General features: G+C 41.4%; 1 protein-coding gene across 4 annotated transcripts in view; it reads right to left on the reverse strand.

The window, feature by feature from the left end:
* Positions 1-20,337, reverse strand: part of WDFY4 (WDFY family member 4) — a 613,830-nt gene that overhangs the window by 443,414 nt on the left and 150,079 nt on the right. For all 4 annotated transcript variants that reach the window (XM_033941175.1, XM_033941176.1, XM_033941173.1 and 1 more), the window contains exons 12-13: positions 17,217-17,812; positions 3,158-3,251 (exon numbers count right to left, since the gene is read on the reverse strand). In XM_033941175.1, the coding sequence (XP_033797066.1) occupies positions 3,158-3,251; positions 17,217-17,812 (690 nt within the window). The remainder of the gene's footprint in view (positions 1-3,157; positions 3,252-17,216; positions 17,813-20,337) is intronic.

Below are 20,337 nucleotides of genomic sequence, written 5' to 3' on the forward strand. Positions count from 1 at the left end.
AGTCATATGCAGTGGCACTTAACTGGCTAGTGTCACTAAAAAAAAGAACAAAGTAAATGAGAGCAGATAAAGACCCGAATAATTAATGCCCAATTCCAAAACCGGCTACTTTGGGGGCATTCTGGGAGCACAGTCAGCACTTGGCTAGTTAAGTGCCGACATTCAGCACTTACCCCTCCCCCTCCTCTTTTACAGAACCGTGCAACCACACAAAAGATTTTTAAGCGCTAGCCGGCACGCTAAATGCTCTGCGCTACTCCGAATATTGTGTTTAAGGGTCATTTTACTGAGATGCGCTGATTTAGGACACGCTAACAGTGCACACTACAGTAAATGCTAAGGTCTCCAGTCAGGGTACATGGGCTTGTCGTGCCACGGGGGCTTGCACACATCTGAGAAGCTGAAAGCTATGCTGTTGGTAGTTTCACTACCAGCAGGGTGTCCCAAGCTGGATAGATTTCAGCAGAGAAAGCTATGCTGTTGTAGCTTCACTGTCAGCAGGATGTCCCAAGGTGGATAGATATCAGCGGAGAGGTCAGACTAATGATGTACAAAACAAGGAGAAAAAAAGGTCCCAACCTAAACTGCAGTAAAAAACCAACCGAGAGCAAACATAACAAAACTGCAGATCTGTACAAGACGTAGGCAAAATTTATTGTGACAAAATAATTATATGCAAACCCTTTTACCAATCAAGGGACTCGACACGGTCCGTGTTTCGGACAAACCTTCGTCAGGGGTCCATGGTAAAAAAAGGGATAACAAAAAAAGTCACAAAAAAATTGTAGAGTAGCAGCAAAGTATAAGCAACGTCGAGATTCACCACTGCAATGTGCCGTCGCAAAAAGACTAATGATGTACAACTCAACTGGAGGGGCCTAAGGGATCTGGCCAATCAGAATCTTAAGCCACTCCCAGCGCATCCCAGAACACACAGGGAGATGGGCCTATGATTCCGGTTGGCCCAGGTGCCTAAGGCCCCTCCTACAGGAGGGCTAATCAGGGCCTTAGGCCCCTCTCCAATGCATCCCAAGATGCACCAGGAAGGGGCAGGCCCACCATTCCAGTCAAGGCAGGCCTGCTGGACAGATGCAGGAAGGACCCGTCTGGCTAGCCATCTAAAAGAGGTTAGGGGGGTCCGGGTGGGGTTGGGGGGTCCGGTGTGGTGGGCTTCAGGGGTCAAGGTGGGCTACCTTTGGGGGGTTGGGGGTTCCGGTAGGAGGGACTGGGCATCCCTCCTGCCAGTGAACTTTCGGGGTGGGGGGTGTCCATCAGGAGGGACTGGGCATGTCGGTAACAAAAATGTCATGCACAAATAAAGGATGCCCGGGGTGGTACTTTGAGACCTCCCAGGAAAGAGACTTGGGAGTTCTGATTGACAAGTCAATGAAGCCGTCCACACAATGCGCGGTGGTGGCGATAAGGGCAAATAGAATGCTAGAAATGATAAAGAAGGGGATCACAAACAGATCGGAGAAGGTTATCATGCTGCTGTACCGGGCCATGGTGCGCCCTCACCTGGAGTACTGCGTCCAGTATTGGTCGTTGTACATGAAGAAGGACATGGTACTAAGTTTCCAAGTTTCTTAAGTATTTGATTAATCGCTACTATTCAAAAGGGTCCAGAGAAGAGAGACTCAAATGGTTAAAGGGCTGGAGGAGTTGTCGTACAGTGAGAGATTGGAGAAACTGGGCCTCTTTTCTCTTGAAAAGAGACTGAGAGGGGACATGATCAAAACATTCAAGATACTGAAAGGAATAGACTTAGTAGATAAAGACAGATTGTTCACCCTCTCCAAGGTAGGGAGAAAGAGAGGAAACTTCCTAAAGCTGAAAGGGGATAGATTCCGTACAAACGTAAGGAAGTTCCTCTTCACCCAGAGAGTGGTAGACAACTGGAACGCTCTTCCGGAGTCTGTTATAGGGGAAAACACCCTCTAGGGATTCAAGACAAAGTTGGACAAGTTCCTGCTAAACTGGAACGTACGCATGTGAGGCTGAACTCATTTAGAGCACTGGTCTTTGACCTAAGGGCCGCTCGAAAGAGCTTACAATCTAAACAGGCAAGACAGTCACCTAGAGCCTGTTTAGGTTAATGCGACACACAAATAGTAAATTAGATTAGATTAGATCACTGATGAGGTTGACTCTTATTGGTGGAATGAGGCATTATGACATCACAATCTCAGCTCTGTTTCCCAAAGACTGAAACTCTTCACACTATTACTACTACTTTGAATTATTTCTATAGTGCTATCAGACGCACGCAGCGCTGTTCAGTCACAAAGAGTAAGAAAACAGTCCCTGCTCGAGAGCTTACAATCTAAACAGGCATGACAGACAAACAGGATGTCATGGATACAGTTAAGCGGAATGGTAATCAGCGGGCTGGGCTGGAGGATTGAAAGCTCTATCAAAAAGGTGGGTTTTCAGTCTGCTTTTAAATAAGAGAAGGGAAGGGGCTTGATGGACAAACTCGGGTAATTTATTCCAGGAATAGGGGGCAGCTAGATGACAACATCAAATTTATACCACACAGAAGAAAGGCCCTGCAATCTTCTTCTGCGACAAAAGGCCCTGCAATCCATTCTGCCACAAAAACTTGATAATAAAAGATCATCAATCGCTAGGACTCGAACACAAGTCAATGGCATTTAACAACATCAACAGGGCAGAGTAGGTGGCACCTTATAGAGTAACCAATTTATTGATACATGAGCTTTTAAGAACCAGTATCAGATAATGCTACCTACTTTGTCAGATACCACAGAACCAGCTGGGCATTTGTTATGGTTACTATATATGCTAATTATTTACCAATTTAACTCAAGCTGTGCTTCTACACTTCAGCATCCTGGATTGGGTTCAAATCCACGCTGCTCCTTGTGACCCTGGGCAAGTCACTTAATCCCCCCATTGCCCCAGGTACGTTAGCTAGATTGTGAGCCCACCGGGACAGAGAGGGAAAAATGCTTGAGTACCTGAATAAATTCATGTAAACCGTTCTGAGCTCTCCTGGGAGAACGGTATAGAAAATTGAATAAATAAATCAATATTAATTTGTTCAGTCACCAAATGCTAACATGTAGAGCAACAATAGATGAAACAGAGGGCTAAAAATAAGAACTATCTCAGAGTAAAAATGAAAAATGGATACCTGTGGCTCTTTTTTGCTATACACACTCCGAAGAAGTCTCATTAAGACACACACAGCTCCAGGATGCTCTATGACAGAGTCTGTACCATCCAGCCTAGTTAAGATGGAAAAAAAATATAAGAATGTTATTATTCTTGCATGCCTCATCGCTCAACAAATGCTCCAAGCATATTGCAAATCAAACACTTCCATGTGTGTTGTAATTAAAGCATATCATCATGGATCTGATATACCATCTTTCTGTGGTGCAACCAAAGTGATTTACATTTATTACAAGCAGGCAGTTTCTGTGTCCTAGTGCAGTGTTTTTCAACCTTTTTACACCTATGGACCGGCAGAAATAAAAGAATTGTTCTGTGGACCGGCATTGGTCCGTGGACCGGTGGTTGAAGAACAATGGGCTAAGTCGTGGGCCAGACCCCGCCCATCTCTACCCAATCTCCACCCCAGACCCTGCCCCCATAATAGTACTAATTGCACCTTGCACGTCCCTTGCGTCATCTGGAAGCCTTCCCTCTGGCATTGCAACATCAAAGAGAAGGCTTCCGGTTCAGGCGCAGGATGCCCATAGGAGCCAGTGCCCGTGGCTTTGTGCACTGAATCAGTTAGGAAGAGGGAGCTGGCTCGAAGATAACACCGCATCGATCGCACCGTGGACCGGCGGTTGAAAAACACTGTTTTGGGCCTGATGCACATGTTCCTAGTGGACTCGCAAGCTAAGCTTTTGTACCTAGGGCAGTGGAGGGTTAAATGACTTGCCCAAAGTCACAAGGAGCTGCAGTGGAAATTTAGCCCAATTCCCCAGCTTCTCAGCCCACAGAACTAACCACTCCTAAACATAATAATAGAAATGTAAACAAGAAGAAAAGTATGAAAAAACGGTGCATTTCCTCTTTCCTCTGTTAGCAAAGTCATGCACATCTGTGGGGCAACTGGATAGGAAGACACATGGTAAAATGTACCTTGTTAGGATAGCAGGGGCTGTTGACGCCTCTGAGTGGTTTTGCATTTATGTTTTTGTCTGTATTCTCATTGTGTGTGACGGTGTATGGTGGAGGTAAGCAGATCGCGAGTGAGAGTCAGAGAGTACAGGTTACAGGTGTATTGAGGGTGAGGGTAGGGATGCGTAAAGTGAGTGAAGGAGTGTGTGTGTGTGGAGGGGGGGGGTTGCATGTATTTGTGAAAAGGTGGTATGTGGGTGATGGGGTATGTGGCTATGAGTGAATGTGAGGAGGGAGGGGAGGGCTGTGAGCTGGCATTATCTTTCCTGCTCAGCAGCATCGGACCATTAATAAAAGGACCATTAAATGGGCATCTCAACAGTGCAAAATTAACCCTATTCCCCCACCCCTCTGGGCACTCCCCAATACCAAGAACATCTAGCCTTATCCAGCAATCCTCCCCAACAGAATTCCTTGGAGTCTAGTGGTTGAGTAGGAACAATCCCAAGTCACCCACTGGATGTCTGGCTTCAAAATAACACCAGTTGATCCCTAGCTCCTCGCTGTTAATAGACACCAGATAAAGCTCCGGTGAGTGCTATGGAGAGGATTAGGAGGGAAAGCAAGGGCTGGGTGGGGGATGTATGGTTGAGATTGAGAAGGCTCGGGGGGTGGGGCTGCATCAATAATTTTTCCACAGCTCCTTTAAGAAGTTCCCAAGGAACATAAAGCTTCGTGTTAGCATCGTGATATTCTTTGAGAGAAAAAAGAGGCCAGCCCAAACCCATCATTATCTTCCAAGAATAACACAATTTCCGAGGCTAAATGCACTTATATTTTCTAAAGGCACTTAGGCCCATATTTTATAAACAGCGCCAGTCTTTTAGGCCCCGGTAGGTGCAAAAGCTAAGTGAATAATGCCGTTTAAGTGACATTTTATACTGATTTTCAAGGCGCCGGAATCGCACTTCCATAGGCACTTTAAGGCACCTAATACCACTTTAGGCAGGGCACCTATGGAGACACGATTCACGTCACAAGTAGGCATTGGAAATGAAGGCCTTGAAAACCCAGGCCTACATTTCCAGCACTTACCTTTGCCAGAGTCGCAATTCTCTAAACGACACCATCGCATGATTGACATGCGATCAGCGGCTGCTTTTAAGACAGGGCCCAGTGGCGCCGTTTAGAGAACCCAGGCCTTATACTTTCCAAAATAGACTATTGTAATATTGTCGTCTTTCAAACAATCTTGTTTCTAGATTACAAACGATTCAAAATACTGTAGCAAAGATTATTTTTAAACAAAAAAAGGTTTGATCATGTTACACCTTCATTGGCTGCCAATTAGAGCACATGTGATTTTTAAGGTGTCATGCTGGGTTTATAAACTGTTTTTCCAGGTCTTAGTCCTGAATATTTATTTTCTCTGTTTTCGTTCCACTCTCCCCGTTAACTTCAAGAGCTGGGACTTCCCATTTGATTTACTTTTCATCTTTTGCTGGAGAAAGATATAAGAAGTCCCTTTCAGCTTCAATTCCATATCAAATAGTTTGTGTCTGGTGTTCACTTCCTATTTGACTGAAATCTGTTTCTTCTTATTTGTTATTCCATAAACATTTAAAGTCCTATTTGATCAAACAATTTTTATTGCAGAGTTTTTGGTCAATCTAAATTGACATATTTCTTAAAACTTTTTGTTATCCACTTTGAACCTGTTTAAGGGAACTCGCAGAATACAAGTACTTATACCATTACCAGATGCATGCTGAGTTATTTAATTTGCTTTATAAGGAGATGCTTTGCATACATTTACATTATTTGCATTTCATTATTATTTTTGTTTGTGTTGTGCTGCCAAAATGTGTGTTGAGGGCAAATAATGCACACTTTTCCCATGTAATACACTTTTATAGAAACAAACATGTGAATTGTGATATTCCCTTAATGCATGTTAGTCTGCCCTTCTAAATAATTATATTTAACTAGCTGATGCCCCGGCGTTGCACGGGTATTTAATTATAGCAACAACACTGTAAATGGATTCAAATAAAGATACTTTATAGTGGTGAATGAAATTATTTTTTTACAGCTTTATAAAAAGTACAATATTCAAATTATAATGTGAAATATTTGACAAAATGAATACAATACAACTAACACAAAACTTGATTATAAACAACATTTTTAGTTTCACCACCAGGAGCAAGAACATATAAATTCTTGGGTGAACCCACCCTTGATCAAGCAACATAGAGTTGTCCATGGGAAAAACAGGGGGATCTTAAATCCACTCCACAGTATATAATAGTCTGTCCCTGTGATTTGTTGATTGTGATAGAGAATGCAAGTCTCACTGGAATTTGCAATCTCTTAAACTGAAAAGGAAGATCAGTTGGAATAAGTGGCATCCAAAAGTTTCAGTATTGATTTAAACAACTCAATATGTGGAAACTCAGGTTTTCATTCCCCTCTGTAAAGGTTGAAAAGAAACTCCATGCAGTTTTTTCCCGGTTCAGAATGGAACCTGTGTTCCTAGTTCAGCATATGTGAGTACTCATGTAATGTAATAACATTATGAACTGGGGTGCATGAAGGAAACAATTACAGACACAGTTAGAACATACAAACTCTATATGTATGGTGTCCGTGGTAGAATAGAAACGATGTCCCTAGTGGTTATAGTGTCATAGAAAGTGTTTTATAGTTGGAATTACTGTGAGAATGGCAGCTTTTTACATTTTTTCCATTGACATGAATGGGTGAAATCTGATTTTCTGTTTGTAGCTCCGCCCACGTGTGCAGGTGGGCCGCGAGACTCCCAGAACATATCACCCCAGGTAGTGTGGGATCTGCATACCAAGTTTCGTTCAAATCGGTCAAGCCGTTTTTGAATTACTGTGAGAATTGCAGCTTTTTACATTGTTTCCATTGACATGAATGGGTGAAATTTGATTTTCTGTTTGTAGCTCTGCCCACGTGTGCAGGTGGGCCGCGAGACCCCCAGAACATATCACCCCAGGTAGTGAGGGATCTGCATACCAAGTTTCGTTCAAATCGGTCAAGCCGTTTTTGAATTACTGTGAGAATGGCAGCTTTTTACATTTTTTCCATTGACATGAATGGGTGAAATCTGATTTTCTGTTTGTAGCTCCGCCCACGTGAGCAGTTGGGCCGCGAGACCCCCAGAACATATCACCCCAGGTAGTGAGGGATCAGCATACCAAGTTTCGTTCAAATCGGTCAAGCCGTTTTTGCGTGATCGCGGCACATACACACACACATACATACACACATACATACCTCCGATTTTATATATATAGATTAATTATAAAAGGCATAATGTTAATTTCAACTACAGAATAATAATATGAGAAATAGTTTCAACACATATTTGCTATTAGCAAGGACTTAGAACATAGCAACTGAAAATAAGTGAAGCATATTACAGACTTGGGGTCTCATACTGCCCCATAGTGGCAAACCAAGATGATTGCAACTTCTTATTAGAATATGCAGGATGTTCTTATTCTGTGTATTAGTATTACAGATAGGATTTCATTTTACTGGGGTGAAAGGAGATTTTGTGATTGCTTTTACAGAAAGAAAAGAAAAAAACATGCATCTTACTTGAAAAAATTTGAATCTTTCTACTTCTGCTCTATATTTTGACCAGTCAAGTTACTGCACTCTCTATTTAGCTGGCCAAGGTTCAGCCTTGCCATTTGCTTTTAAACAAACACTGGAGATTTTCAGCTTTCGCAGCAAGATCCAATATTCTGTGATTTATTTTATTCAATATCTCAGATAAAGGCAGTCGTGTCAACTGCCTTTGTGCAGGGCAATTATATCATAGTGAATGCTGCAAATGGGCAGACTGGATGGACCATTTGACCTTTATCTGCCATAGTGTTTCTAAGTTTCTCAAGGCTGCATAGATTTGGAAAGCCTATTTTAAAACTATTCTAAAGTATAAAGAAAAGTAGGCACCTTCTTTTTTTTTTTTTTTTTTTTAAATAAAGTACTAGTATAACCTACCTTATGCATGCCTACTTTGTACATAAAATGGAAGCATTTGCCCCAGCCTTTGACATGGCATAATTGCTTGCGACTAAAGTTGGATGCTAAAATGCAGACTTTGTTGGTAGAATAAATGATTGTGCCCACATATTAAAAAAGTAATGTGTGCAGCAGTCCTTTGCACTGTTATCTATCACTCGTGTTCTCCACAAACAGTACTTCATAACATATTCATTTATAATTTTTACTTATTCATTGGTCTTTAGAAGTGCCAGTATTAGCCAATTGGTTTGAGTGGCCAAATACTATGTGGCACTAGCCTCCTCATCAGACCGTTATGTTTTATATAAAGTGCTTTAGTGCTTGAGTAAATAAATAAATAATCTTTCAACTTATCTTTTTTTCTGCATTTTTCTGAGTTTTCCCTTTGTCAATGGTTATTGGGAAGGGACCTGTCATTCCAACATGTTTCGCCCAAAGGCTGTATCAAGAAAAAGTCCCCCCTTCTGCTTTAGCTCCACACCATCCCGATCATTGGAAATTTTGTGACAAAGATCCAATGATCGGGATGGTTTGGAGCTAAAGCAGAAGGGGGGACTTTTTCTTGATACAGCCTTCGGGCGAAACATGTAAGAATGACAGGTCCCTTCCCAATAACCATTGACAAAGGGAAAACTCAGAAAATGCAGAAAAAAAGATAAATTGAAAGATTATTTATTTATTTACTCAAGCACTAAAGCACTTTATATAAGACATAACGGTCTGATGAGGAGGCTAGTGTCACGGCTGAAGTGTCGGGAGCAGAACTGCAGAAGACAAATGCGAATAGGGATAGAGGAGTGGTAGACCCTGATCAATTATCAGAAGGTTGTGGTTATGAGGAGCTAGCTAAATTAAAGGTAGGCAAAGCAATGGGCCCGGATGGTGTACATCCAAGAGTGCTGAAGGAACTTAGGGAAGTTCTGGTGGCTCCACTGACTGAACTTTTCAATGCTTCTCTAGAATTGGGACTGGTACCGGAAGACTGGAGAAGGGCGGATGTGGTCTCTCTACACAAAAGTGGAAGTAAGGAAGAAGTAGGGAATTACAGGCCGGTAAGCAAATTAATGGAAACACTTTTAAAACAAGAGAATGGTGAAGTTTCTGGAATCTGGTGGATTACCAGAGGCAAAATGGATTCAGTAGAGGTAGATCTTGTCAGACAAATCAGATCAATTTCTTTGACTGGGTTAGAGGGATAGAGAGAGTATACTAGATGTATTGTAATAGATGTAGTGTACTAGATGTAGTGTACTAGATGTGGTGTATTTAGATTTTAGTAAAGCCTTTGTAAATACAAGACACACAGACATCTAATAAATAAAATTAGTGCCCTCGGGATGGGTCCCAAAGTGACGGACTGGGTCAAGAACTGGTTGAGTAGAAGGAGACAGAGGGTAGTCATTACATTACATTAGTGATTTCTATTCCGCCATTACCTTGCGGTTCAAGGCAGATTACATATGAGTTGTCAGGACATTTAGGAGTACATTAGGAGTTGTCTGGACATTTTTGGAGGTGCTAAAGGGTGAACTGGATTGCAAATGGGGCTTGAGATGGATCTTGCTGTGTTAGTTTCTTTACAGTATGTAGTTTTTGAATAGCAGGGTTTTTAAACTACCCTTGCTAAAGTCCCCAATGTTTATGGCCAAATCCAAAGGCCACTATTCTATCCTCATCCTTCTTGATCTATCTGCTGCTTTTGACACTGTTGATCACCACCTAGGACTTGATACACTGTCCTCACTTAGATTTCAGGGGTCTGTTATTTCTTGATTTTCTTCTTATCTGTCCCATTACACTTTTAGTGTATGTTCTGATGGATTCTCCCCCAACTGCTATCCCACTATCAGTCGGTGTACCTCAGGATCTCTTCTTATTTCCATCTATACTCATTCCATTGGTGCTCTGATTTTCTCTCATAGTATTCAGTATCACTTTTATGCTGATGACTCCCAGATCCCTCTTTCTACTCCAGAAATTTCTATAGGAATCCAGGCCCAAGTCTCAGACTGCCTGTCTAACATTGCTGCCTGATGTCTCACCACCATTTAAAACTAAACATGGCCATGACTGAGCTCCTTACCCTTCCTCCTAAACCCATCTTTCCTCTTCCTCCTCTGTTTCTGTGGATAAGAACATAAGAATTGCCGCTGCTGGGTCAGACCAGTGGTCCATCGTGCCCAGCAGTCCGCTCACGCGGTGGCCTTTAGGTCAAAGACCAGTGCCCTGAGTCTAGCCTTACCTGTTCTGGTTCAGCAGGAACTTGTCTAACTTTGTCTTGAATCCCTGGAGGGTGTTTCCCCTATAACAGTCTCTAGCATTCCAGTTTTCTACCACTCTCTGGGTGAAAAAGAACTTCTATATGTTTGTACGGAATCTCTTCCCTTCTAACTTTAGCGAGTGCCCTCTCGTTCTCTTCATCTTGGAGAGGGTGAACAATCTCTCTTTCTCTACTAAGTCTATGCCCTTCATTATCTTGAATGTTGTGATCATGTCCCCTCTCAGTCTCCTCTTTTCAAGGGAGAAGAGGCCCAGTTTCTCTAATCTCTCACTGTATGACAACTCCTCCAGCCCCTTAACCATTTTATCGTGCCCTTCTTCAACCGCAGGGTCATCTTTGACTCATCTCTCTCCTTATTTTCACATATCCAACAGACTGCTAAAACCTGTTTCTTTCTCTTCAACAAGGGTCCCCAAAGTCCCTCCTTGAAGGCCGAATCCAGTCAGGTTTTCAGGATTTCCCCATGAATATGCATTGAAAGCAGTGCATGCACATAGATCTCATGCATATTCATTGGGGAAATCCTGAAAACCCATTCCTTTCTGAGCACACTGCTAAGACTCTCATCCACACTCATCACTTCTCGCCTAGTCTTCTCACAGGTCTTCCGCTAAACCATCTCTCTCCCCGTCAACCTGTTCAGAATTCTGCTGCACGCCTCATATTCCACCAGTGTCACTATGCTCACATTGCCCCTCTCCTCAAGTCATTCAATGGCTTTCTATCCAATTTCCACATACAGTTCAAACTCCTCTTATTGACTTACAAGTGCATTCACTCTGCAGCTCTTCAGTATCTCTCCTCTCTTATCTCTTTTTGTACTCCTTCCTGAGAACTCTATTCATCAGGTAAGTGTCGCTTTACCTCTACTTCAACTCTAGACTCCGTCCCTTCTATCTTGCTGTATCGTATGCATGGAACAGACTGCCTAAGTCAGTATGTCAAGCTCTGACTCTGGCAATGTTCAAAATCTAGGCTAAAAGCCCACTTTTTCAAAGCTGCTTTTAACTCCTAACTCTTATCAATGTCTGTTTTATCATTCCCTCTGTGAGAAATTCCCTATCCCCTAGTTGTCCCATTTGTCTGTTTTGATTAGATTGTAAGTTCTAGCAGGGATTGTCTCTTACATGTTTAATGTACAGTGCATACACCTGGCAGCACTTTAGAAATGATAAGTAGTGGTAGTAGTAGCACCTACTTTTTATAGAATCGTGTTTTTCGAGTTAGGCACCTAACTTTCAATTATTTCCCATTAACACCCAAGCATTGCCAATTGCAAATACAAGACTTTTCTGGATAGAACTTTCGCATACCAAGCAAACAAACAACAACACTGGCTAGACAACTACCTTAATAAAGCTAGACTGACCTACAAAGCTTTTAGAAAACTCATAAAAACCTCCTTATTCGACAAATATATCACCTAAATAATTTCCTCACCGAACACTTCTCTCTTTTCTCGTTCCCAATTTACCCCCCCTCTCTCCCCCTCTGAATTTCTAAACAAACCGTATTTTGCAATATCTTCTAATATACCCCTCTAAAAATTCCCAAACTGTATATTGTAATTTTTCGATGTATTTTTGAATTTGCGACCTTTTCCTAGCAGGTCCTCTCGAAAATGTCTTAGCACACTGTACATTTTATACTTTCGCATTCTTAAAGTTGATGTACTCTGTATTTCCTCTAAATATCTGCATATTGTAACTCGCTGAATGTCCAGCTCTCTTGAATGTGAACCGCCTAGAAGTCGCAAGATTGTGGCGGTATAGAAAAATAAAATTATTATTATTATTAAGTGCCAATCATCGGCGCCTACATGAGGTAGCCGTGCCAATGTAGACATCTAACTTTAGGAAGACAGTGGCGCAGTAAGGGGGAGGGTGACGAGAAGGGCAGTCCACCCTGGGTACTCTCTTGATAGGGGCACCAGCACCTGTGCTCCTCTCCTCCCCCATTCCCCACCCCCCACTACCGCATGCATGCATCGCGTCCCTTCCCCATACCTTTTTAACATTCGCGGTATGAGCAGCAGCCCCAATGTGCTGCTTGCACTAGCGTCGGCTCTTCTTCTGATGTCACTTCCTGGACCCGCACCTAGGAAGTAACGCCAGAGGAAGAGCCAATGCTGGCACGAGCAGTAGGCTGGGGTTGCTGCAAGCGCTGTGAACCTTAAAGAGGAATGGGGGAAAGGAAGGGGCATGCATGTATGTCAGAAGGGGGAAGGGAAGGAGCAGGTGGGGGACAGAGAAGAGGGGGGGGTGTCACCGCCCTGGGCGCCTCTCACCCTTGCTATGCCACTGGACAGACTATATAGAAATTGCCAGTCAATGCTAGTTAATTTGCCAGTATAGGTCTCAAAATCAGGTACCTCAACTCTTAAATGTGATCCGGAAAGAAAATGCAACTTGCCACTTCCAGTGTTTTAGTCTAGAGTAGCATCTTCAACCCAGTCCTCAGGGACCACTTGGGTTTTCAGGATATCCACAATGAATATGAATGAGATTTATTTGCACACAATGGAGGCAGTGCGTGTAAATAGATTTCATACATATTCATTGGGGAGATCTTGAAAGCTTAACGGGATTGCAGACCTTGACCAAGTTTGGACACCCCTGATCTAGAACAGTGTGTTTCCCTAGTTGGTCTTGGTGTACCCCTCCCCTTGCCAATCAGGTTTTCAGGATATATACAATGAATATGCATGAGATTAATTTGAATACACTGCTTCCATTGTGCGTAAATCTCTTTCATGTACTGTATATTCATTCTGAATATACTGAAAATCTGACTGACAAGGGAATACAATGAGGAGAAAGCCCGAAAGGCCTCTACAACGAGAACAACAATCCAAACAAGGTCACGAGTAAACTTTTAGCCTTGCTTTGGTCAACGGATGTCTCATGCATGCATCATATTTTCTTCACCATTTACAATTGCAGTCAATGTCTCAGCATTTCATGAAAAGATCTTTAGCTAGAGATTCTTGATAAAGGCAACATTGCCGAAACACTGTCGGTGTCGCGTCTACATTGTGCTTCTATCAATAAGTGTATCCTGAATAGTTCACTGCTGAGTGACCGACATCTTTTCCTTACTATTCTCTTATTTGGCAAGGGAATACTCCAGGACTGACTTAGTAAACCCTGATATACAGCATTTCCTCATTTATACAGTATCTGCCATAAAGTATCATCCTGTAACTATTTTCCCAAAATACGTTTTCTGTTAGAGAGAGATAAGTCATAATTTTTAATTTAATACGTTCTGTACTTTTGAAAACACAAACCTCTTATTTCATTACAGACCAGCCTTTCTCATAACACGGCTTTTCCATTTTGAATAAGAATAAATTGCTACCAAATACTATGTTTTTCAGTGGAGACTTTTTTTTATTAGAAGCATATATAGGCCTCAAATTCTGTGTTTGCAATTTCTCTTCAAAACTTGATAAAAGTGATCACTGCCTGCCAACTTGTCAGAGATTAAGAAGTGACAATAAAGTTTACAAAAGGTAGAAAGTTGTGCTTTCAACTTAGAACAGGGCATGAGGAGTACTTTATTAAAATAACTTGGTCCGTGTAGAAGAATGCAATAGTTCTACCACTTGAAGTTGTGCAATTGCTGTGTCCGATACTTTCTCCCTGATATAAGAGAGGTTTTGTATTTGCCAGCAGACAGCTCTGAGCCTAGTAGTGTGAAGAACATAGGAATAGCATGCATCGGAAACCCTGCAGAAATTTCCCACAATGAATGGTGTGGCACCTCCCCCTCATCAACCTTTCAGACATGCCAATTAAAAGGTCTAGAGTAGGGTTGCCAGATTTTACGATTGTAAAATCCAGACACCCTAGACCTGCCCCAGGCCTGCCCATCTCTGCCCCAGTCCTGCCCTAGCTCCGCCCCCACTGCCTGCTTTGGTCGGGTAGGAGGCAATCCACGCATGCACGGTTTGCCTCCTGCCCGATGCGATTGAGAGGAGGCTTTTCAAAACCTGGAAAAGCCGTCCGGATATGTCTAGGAAAATCCAAATGTCTGGTAACCCTAGTCTAGAGGTGAGAAATGATAGTGGCCATGCTAATGTGCTTCTTCTGATTTTGTGCTGAAGGGTGCTGGCTGTGACCATTTCCATTTCTGCTTGTACTCAGGTGGAGTAGTCTAATGGCTAGAACAATGCACTGAAGCAGGGAAAGCAGAGTTCAAATCTCACTATAGGCGCTCTTTATAACTTTGTGCAAGTCACTTGGAAAAGGGGAAGTTATCAAGGTGTGGTAAAAGGTTCTAATCCCAAGAAATGGTTGAATGGCACACAATACAACTTCTCAAAAAAAAACATTCATATAGTAGTAGATATAGCAAACAAAAAGACTACAGATCGCTAAGGGAAAAAAGAACCTCAGTGTTGCACAGAATAAGTGAAAGGAAATAAGAGCCAACCACCAATGGCTACCGGCTACCGATATTAAATCAGAAGGGGCAAACACATCATAGGAACAAAAACGACCATAGATTATAACACATTTTTATAATGCAATGTTTAAGTGTATACAGTCTGTAGAATAAATTTCAAAATCCAAAGTACTTATCTTAGCAAACAAAGTCTTTAGATGCCTGAATGGCAGAGCTTCAACAATCTAAATGGTAATCCAAACTGCTGCTATTGGAACTAAGCACAACGCCAATACTGAGAAAAATTCTGGGGTTCCCAACAGGAGCCCTGTTTTGCTACTGCTGCATCAGGAGAACCATAAACACTACCAACTAACACGCTACTACAACCACTCGCCTTTTACCGTACCCTAATTTACTAAGGGAGTCACCAATCTGTAGCATAAAACTGTCCTGTAGTTTCATGCCTACCATGATAAAGAGCAGAGCTACTTTGAGCCACCCTGCAAGCAATGTCATTCTAGCAGCCCGGAGCATCAAGCCACCGAGCCATGGTACAATGCTCCCAACTGTGATCTCCATGCTACCCTTCCCCCCCCCCCCCCCCCCCCCCCCCATGGCTGTGCCAGTTCCGTCACTCTCTGGTAGTCTAGGGATTTTCCAGGCAGGGGCAATCTCCAATCCAGCACCATCCTTCAAAATGGCACCCCTAATACTAGTCTCACATGACTCCTGCTAGGAGTCATCTTTGCATAGAAGAAAAATAGAGGAACACACCCCAAATCCTGATACTAGCAAGATAGGAATACTATATTGTATTCTGGGATTCTTTGCAGTTGGATAAGCTTGTTTAAGGTCATAATGAATAATTAGCTCAGGCTTTGAATATTATGCAAATCTATTTTAAATGCAGAAAGAAGGGAACAGGCTGGAGAAATAGCAGTACCAACAGGCATATTTATGTCATTTGGACAGAGGAAGGAGGAATATTTTGACCTGTAAATAGGCTTTGAGCTCCCACATTATGGATGTGCTAACCAGTTACATGGTGGTAATGTTAGTACACTAGCTGAATAGTACATCCATGCCCATTCTCCACCCTTCACATTCTCCCCTCCCAAAATAATACAACAAAATAAATAAATACTGGCATGTACATTGCAAATCTAATACAGAATGTTTGTGTGTCTTGAGTTAGGTCATTTTTGCTGCATTAGATGTTTGTTAGCACCTAATGCAGCTTCATAGAAGAGTGAGGTGGTGTACGGAAATAGGGGGATGTGTTTGGACAATCGGAGTAAAACCAGAAGAAAAACAAAAACACGATCCAACAAATGCATGATTGTTTTTTTTTACAACGTGAATCTCTACGTTTAACATATTTGGCTGTAACTGAACCAGTTTAAGGGCAAGTCTTCTCAAAAATGTACTTTCAATTTAATTATTTGAAGTAACACCTTCCAGTAGTTACAAAAAAAAAATAAATAAATAAAAGTCTGAGTATAAATATTAAAATAAACCTGAAGCAGTCTGAATACATCTTGATTTGAAAAACATATTCTTGTTAGTCTAGTTTTAAGTGGATATTTGTCTATTATGTCTCCCTTTTTTTTTAAAATATAATTTGTAAAATGCTTAGAAACCATGATTTGCATTTAATCAAATATTTTAATAAACTTGAAACTTTTATTAATAATAATAATAATGCTAGGTTAATCCTAATTCTGATAAAACTAGGAAAAGATCTGAAAAATCTTTAGTCAATTTGAAGTAACTGGAGGAGGGCTGCTTATCCCTAATTTTCAATCATTAATTGATTTTACTCAGAATATGTACTGAAAATGATCAGAAAATATAACTAGTTGTCACCAATGGTGCATATCCTTGTCTCAATTTTCTCACAGGCTTTATACAATAATACTGAGTGGAGTGGAAAGGGTAGATGTGAATGCTTGTTCACTTTTTTTCCAAATATACTAGGACTAGGAGGCATGCAATAAAGCTACTAAGTAGTAGATTTAAAGCAAACTAGATAGAATATTTCTTCAAACAATGTGAAATTAAACTCTGGAATTTGTTGCCAAAGATGAAATCAGCGTAGCGGGGTTTACAAAAGACTTGGATAATTTCCTAAAAGAGAAGTCCGTAGACCATTATTGATATGGCTTGGGAAAATCCACTGCTTATTCCTAGAATACTACTTGCTTTACTACTTGAATACTACTTGCTTTACTACTTGGGATCTAGCTAGGTACTTGGGACCTAGGTTGGCCACTGTATGAAAATTCTTATGTACAACTCCAAATTAGTAACAAATTTACAGAATGCTTTTTTTGTCACAGTACTATTTTAATTTATTCTGATTGCCAAGAAAGACATAACTTACCTGTCTTCTGAATAAGGAATCAACTGGAAATTTGAAGCTTTATATTTTCCAGAAAATTCGTGCACATGGTTTTGTTCCTTAGTACATTGTACATCCTGATTTCTACTCCATAGACTCTTGTTTATCTCTTTCAAACAGCTGTCCAAATGAAGTGTGCCTTTCGCCATGCAGTCCAAAAAGCTAAAGAGTGTGATGCAGCTTTTCAAGCAAGGAGGAAAAGGATTCTCAGGATATGAAACTAAATGAATAAAGTCAATAAAAGTTCTGTCCTTGGACAGATGAACAACTGTGTCACTGCTTTCTGGTGTAGAGAAGCACCCAAGAAGCTCCAGATCTTCTGCCATTTTTGCAAACAGTTCATGATTCCTGAAGAAGTGACTATTCACTGGATCCAGATATAAAGCGGCTGATATGCCCTTCAAAGTGTACAAAATCAGCTCCAAAATGTGGTTTCTTTCAACTGTAAGCCATATGCCGGATGGCGGGTCACACAAAGCACCCTCCATATCAGAAAGGATAGAAAGCAGCCCATTAAATCCACTGGCACTTCTGAAAGCAGATCGACCTTTCGGGGTCCTCAATATTCTAAGAAGAGACTGCAATAAGCATAAAGAAAAGAAGAGCTATGAGAGACATTATCATACCAGTCAATTACTAATTCAAAATGTGCCAGTTATAAGACTCAGTGCATAATGTTACCTAAATTTCTCCCCTCCCCCCCCAAAGTATGATAATATTAGGTTTAGAGTTGAAGTTATCAAGATGCATTAGGAATTTAAGATGTGTCATTTGTTCCTTAGTCCTAACCCAGTGATATGCATCTTGCTGTAGGTTACACAGTAATGAGATGCAAATCATGCATTTGCATGTTTTGCATCTCATTACTATGGTAATAGCCTAACACAGTAAAATAACCCCATATTTTTGCTGGGGTTATTTCACCAACCATGAACATCAGGCAACAATGGTCTGATGCTCCTAAGTCCCCTACATATAATCCCCTACATATAATCCTAAGTCCCCTACATATAATCATATCAAGCCCTCCCACCCAATTTCCATCCCCCACAAGGTCCAAGCCACCGAACTCCCAACTATAGAATGACATGGGTCTGTCTCCATCCCTGTGATATCTGTCCTCATCTGCACAAGCCTCAAGCACTTATGATTTTAAAGTGTTCGAGGCTTGTGCAGATGAGGACGGAGCTTACGGGAATTGGATGGGAACAGGGATAGAGCTTATGGGGATGGGGCAGGGATGGAGAAAGACCCCGTGGGGCCAGGGACAAATTTGTTCCTGTCTCATTCTCTACTCCCAACCACCAACCCTCCCCCCCCCCCCTCAGCACTCCTATATAGCCATTGTCTCTCTCAAAGGGTTAGTTTTCAACCATTGGTGATCTGGAGGGGGTCTTCAGGTAAAAGCTATGCCTAGTTGCTCCTGCTCAGTTTGGCTCTAGCTGCAAAATGGCACCCTACTGGTAGTTTTGCACAAGTACTACTAGGGGTCATATGGAGACTACTAGGGGTAATATGGAGACTGGGCAGGAATTACTGGGTATTGCTCCAGCTTGAAAAACCCTCCTGGATCACCAATGGCTATAAAGGTAGCCCTAAGAGGGAATCAAGGACTATCTAGAAAGTGTGAGGGGGAGATAGGGGGAAGTGGGGTAGGAGATGCATAAGCCGGGGGACCCTGATCTGCCAGCCCAGAAGCCCAGTACAAGCTAGGGTTATTTTACTGTGATTTTTTTAGCAACTTGCAATGTATCACTATAAGTCGTGTTAGGGTATTTGCTTAGAAATGAGATGCACTAAGATACCCTCGCCCATATTGCAATGCCAACAAGTAGTACCTTAGCTCATATGATCTTTCAGTTCAATAATATCCAACCCTTTTGGACTCAAATCTGGAAAACTATTAAGGACGTTACCAACTGTTCCGCAGATATTTCTTTTGATGTGATAATTCTTTGCTTACAATACCTCTGTTTTGTGGATTCAGACTGTCCACCCAAGCTGGTAGACTTTCTGATTGCTATTGGCATCCTACATGTTCTTAAAACGTGGAAGTCTGCTCAGTTTTTGAATTATACGTTTTGGTGGAATTCTATTTGCCTCTACAAAATCTATGAACAAGCTGCTAAAGGCAAAAGAGACAAACCTCCCATCATTACCTCATTGTTGTTCACCCCTGGCTTATCTAGATCAATGTGCACAGGAAAACTTTATTCATGCTACTTGATTTACAGATACTTCCTTTTATTATTATTCTCCTTTTTTTCTTTCCTTCTTTTCGATCTATTCTCATGAGTGTTCATAATGAACTTTATGTTAGAGAGCTATTGCTGTTATTCATGTTTTATACTGAATTGTAGAAATGTTTCTGATTGATGGTTTATGTATTTTTCAAAAATTCAATAAAAAATATTCACAAAAAAAGAAAAAAAAAGAAATGAGATGAGATGCAAAACATGTCAAGCTGCATTAGGACCTTTAAGTCACATTAAGGAGCAAGAACACAACTTAAAGCCCTAGTGTAGCTTGATAACTTCCCCCTTAATGTCATAATCCCCACAGTGCTTGTACTTTCTACCCATAGACCTGCAAGCTGAAGGGGAATTGCCCCATAACATTTTCCAGTGGTGGGCTGTTGCTATGAGGATTCTTTACCCTATCTACATTGCACCCCAAATTGTATAATATATGAGAAGTAAGTATATAGGGGCAGATAGGCATTAGGAGTTCATATGGAAATCCTTTAGGAGACCCCTCCTATGCCCTCACTCTTTTTTAGTGTGATGAAAGGTACAGTATTGTGAGGTGTAAGTCTGATCCTTGCATACTGGAGGTGATAAAAAAAAGAGCTAATTTTAGGTGACTGAGCCTATGTAAATTACCTTATCCAGAATACTGTAATATTTTGATGGTGCATAATTTGCCAGTGGGTGCTTGCATAGGCAAAATTTGGACAAATTATAAAGCACAAATAAAGGTAGCTCACTAGCAACTACCAATAGATAATAACAATAATAAACAGCATAGATGTGCATTAATAAATTTCAACAAAATATATCTGCTACGTCACTATATTTTATGAGTTTTCCTTAGATATATAATT

This window comes from Geotrypetes seraphini, chromosome 4 (genome assembly GCF_902459505.1).
Source record: "Geotrypetes seraphini chromosome 4, aGeoSer1.1, whole genome shotgun sequence".
In the NCBI taxonomy this organism is placed as follows: Eukaryota; Metazoa; Chordata; class Amphibia; order Gymnophiona; family Dermophiidae; genus Geotrypetes; species Geotrypetes seraphini.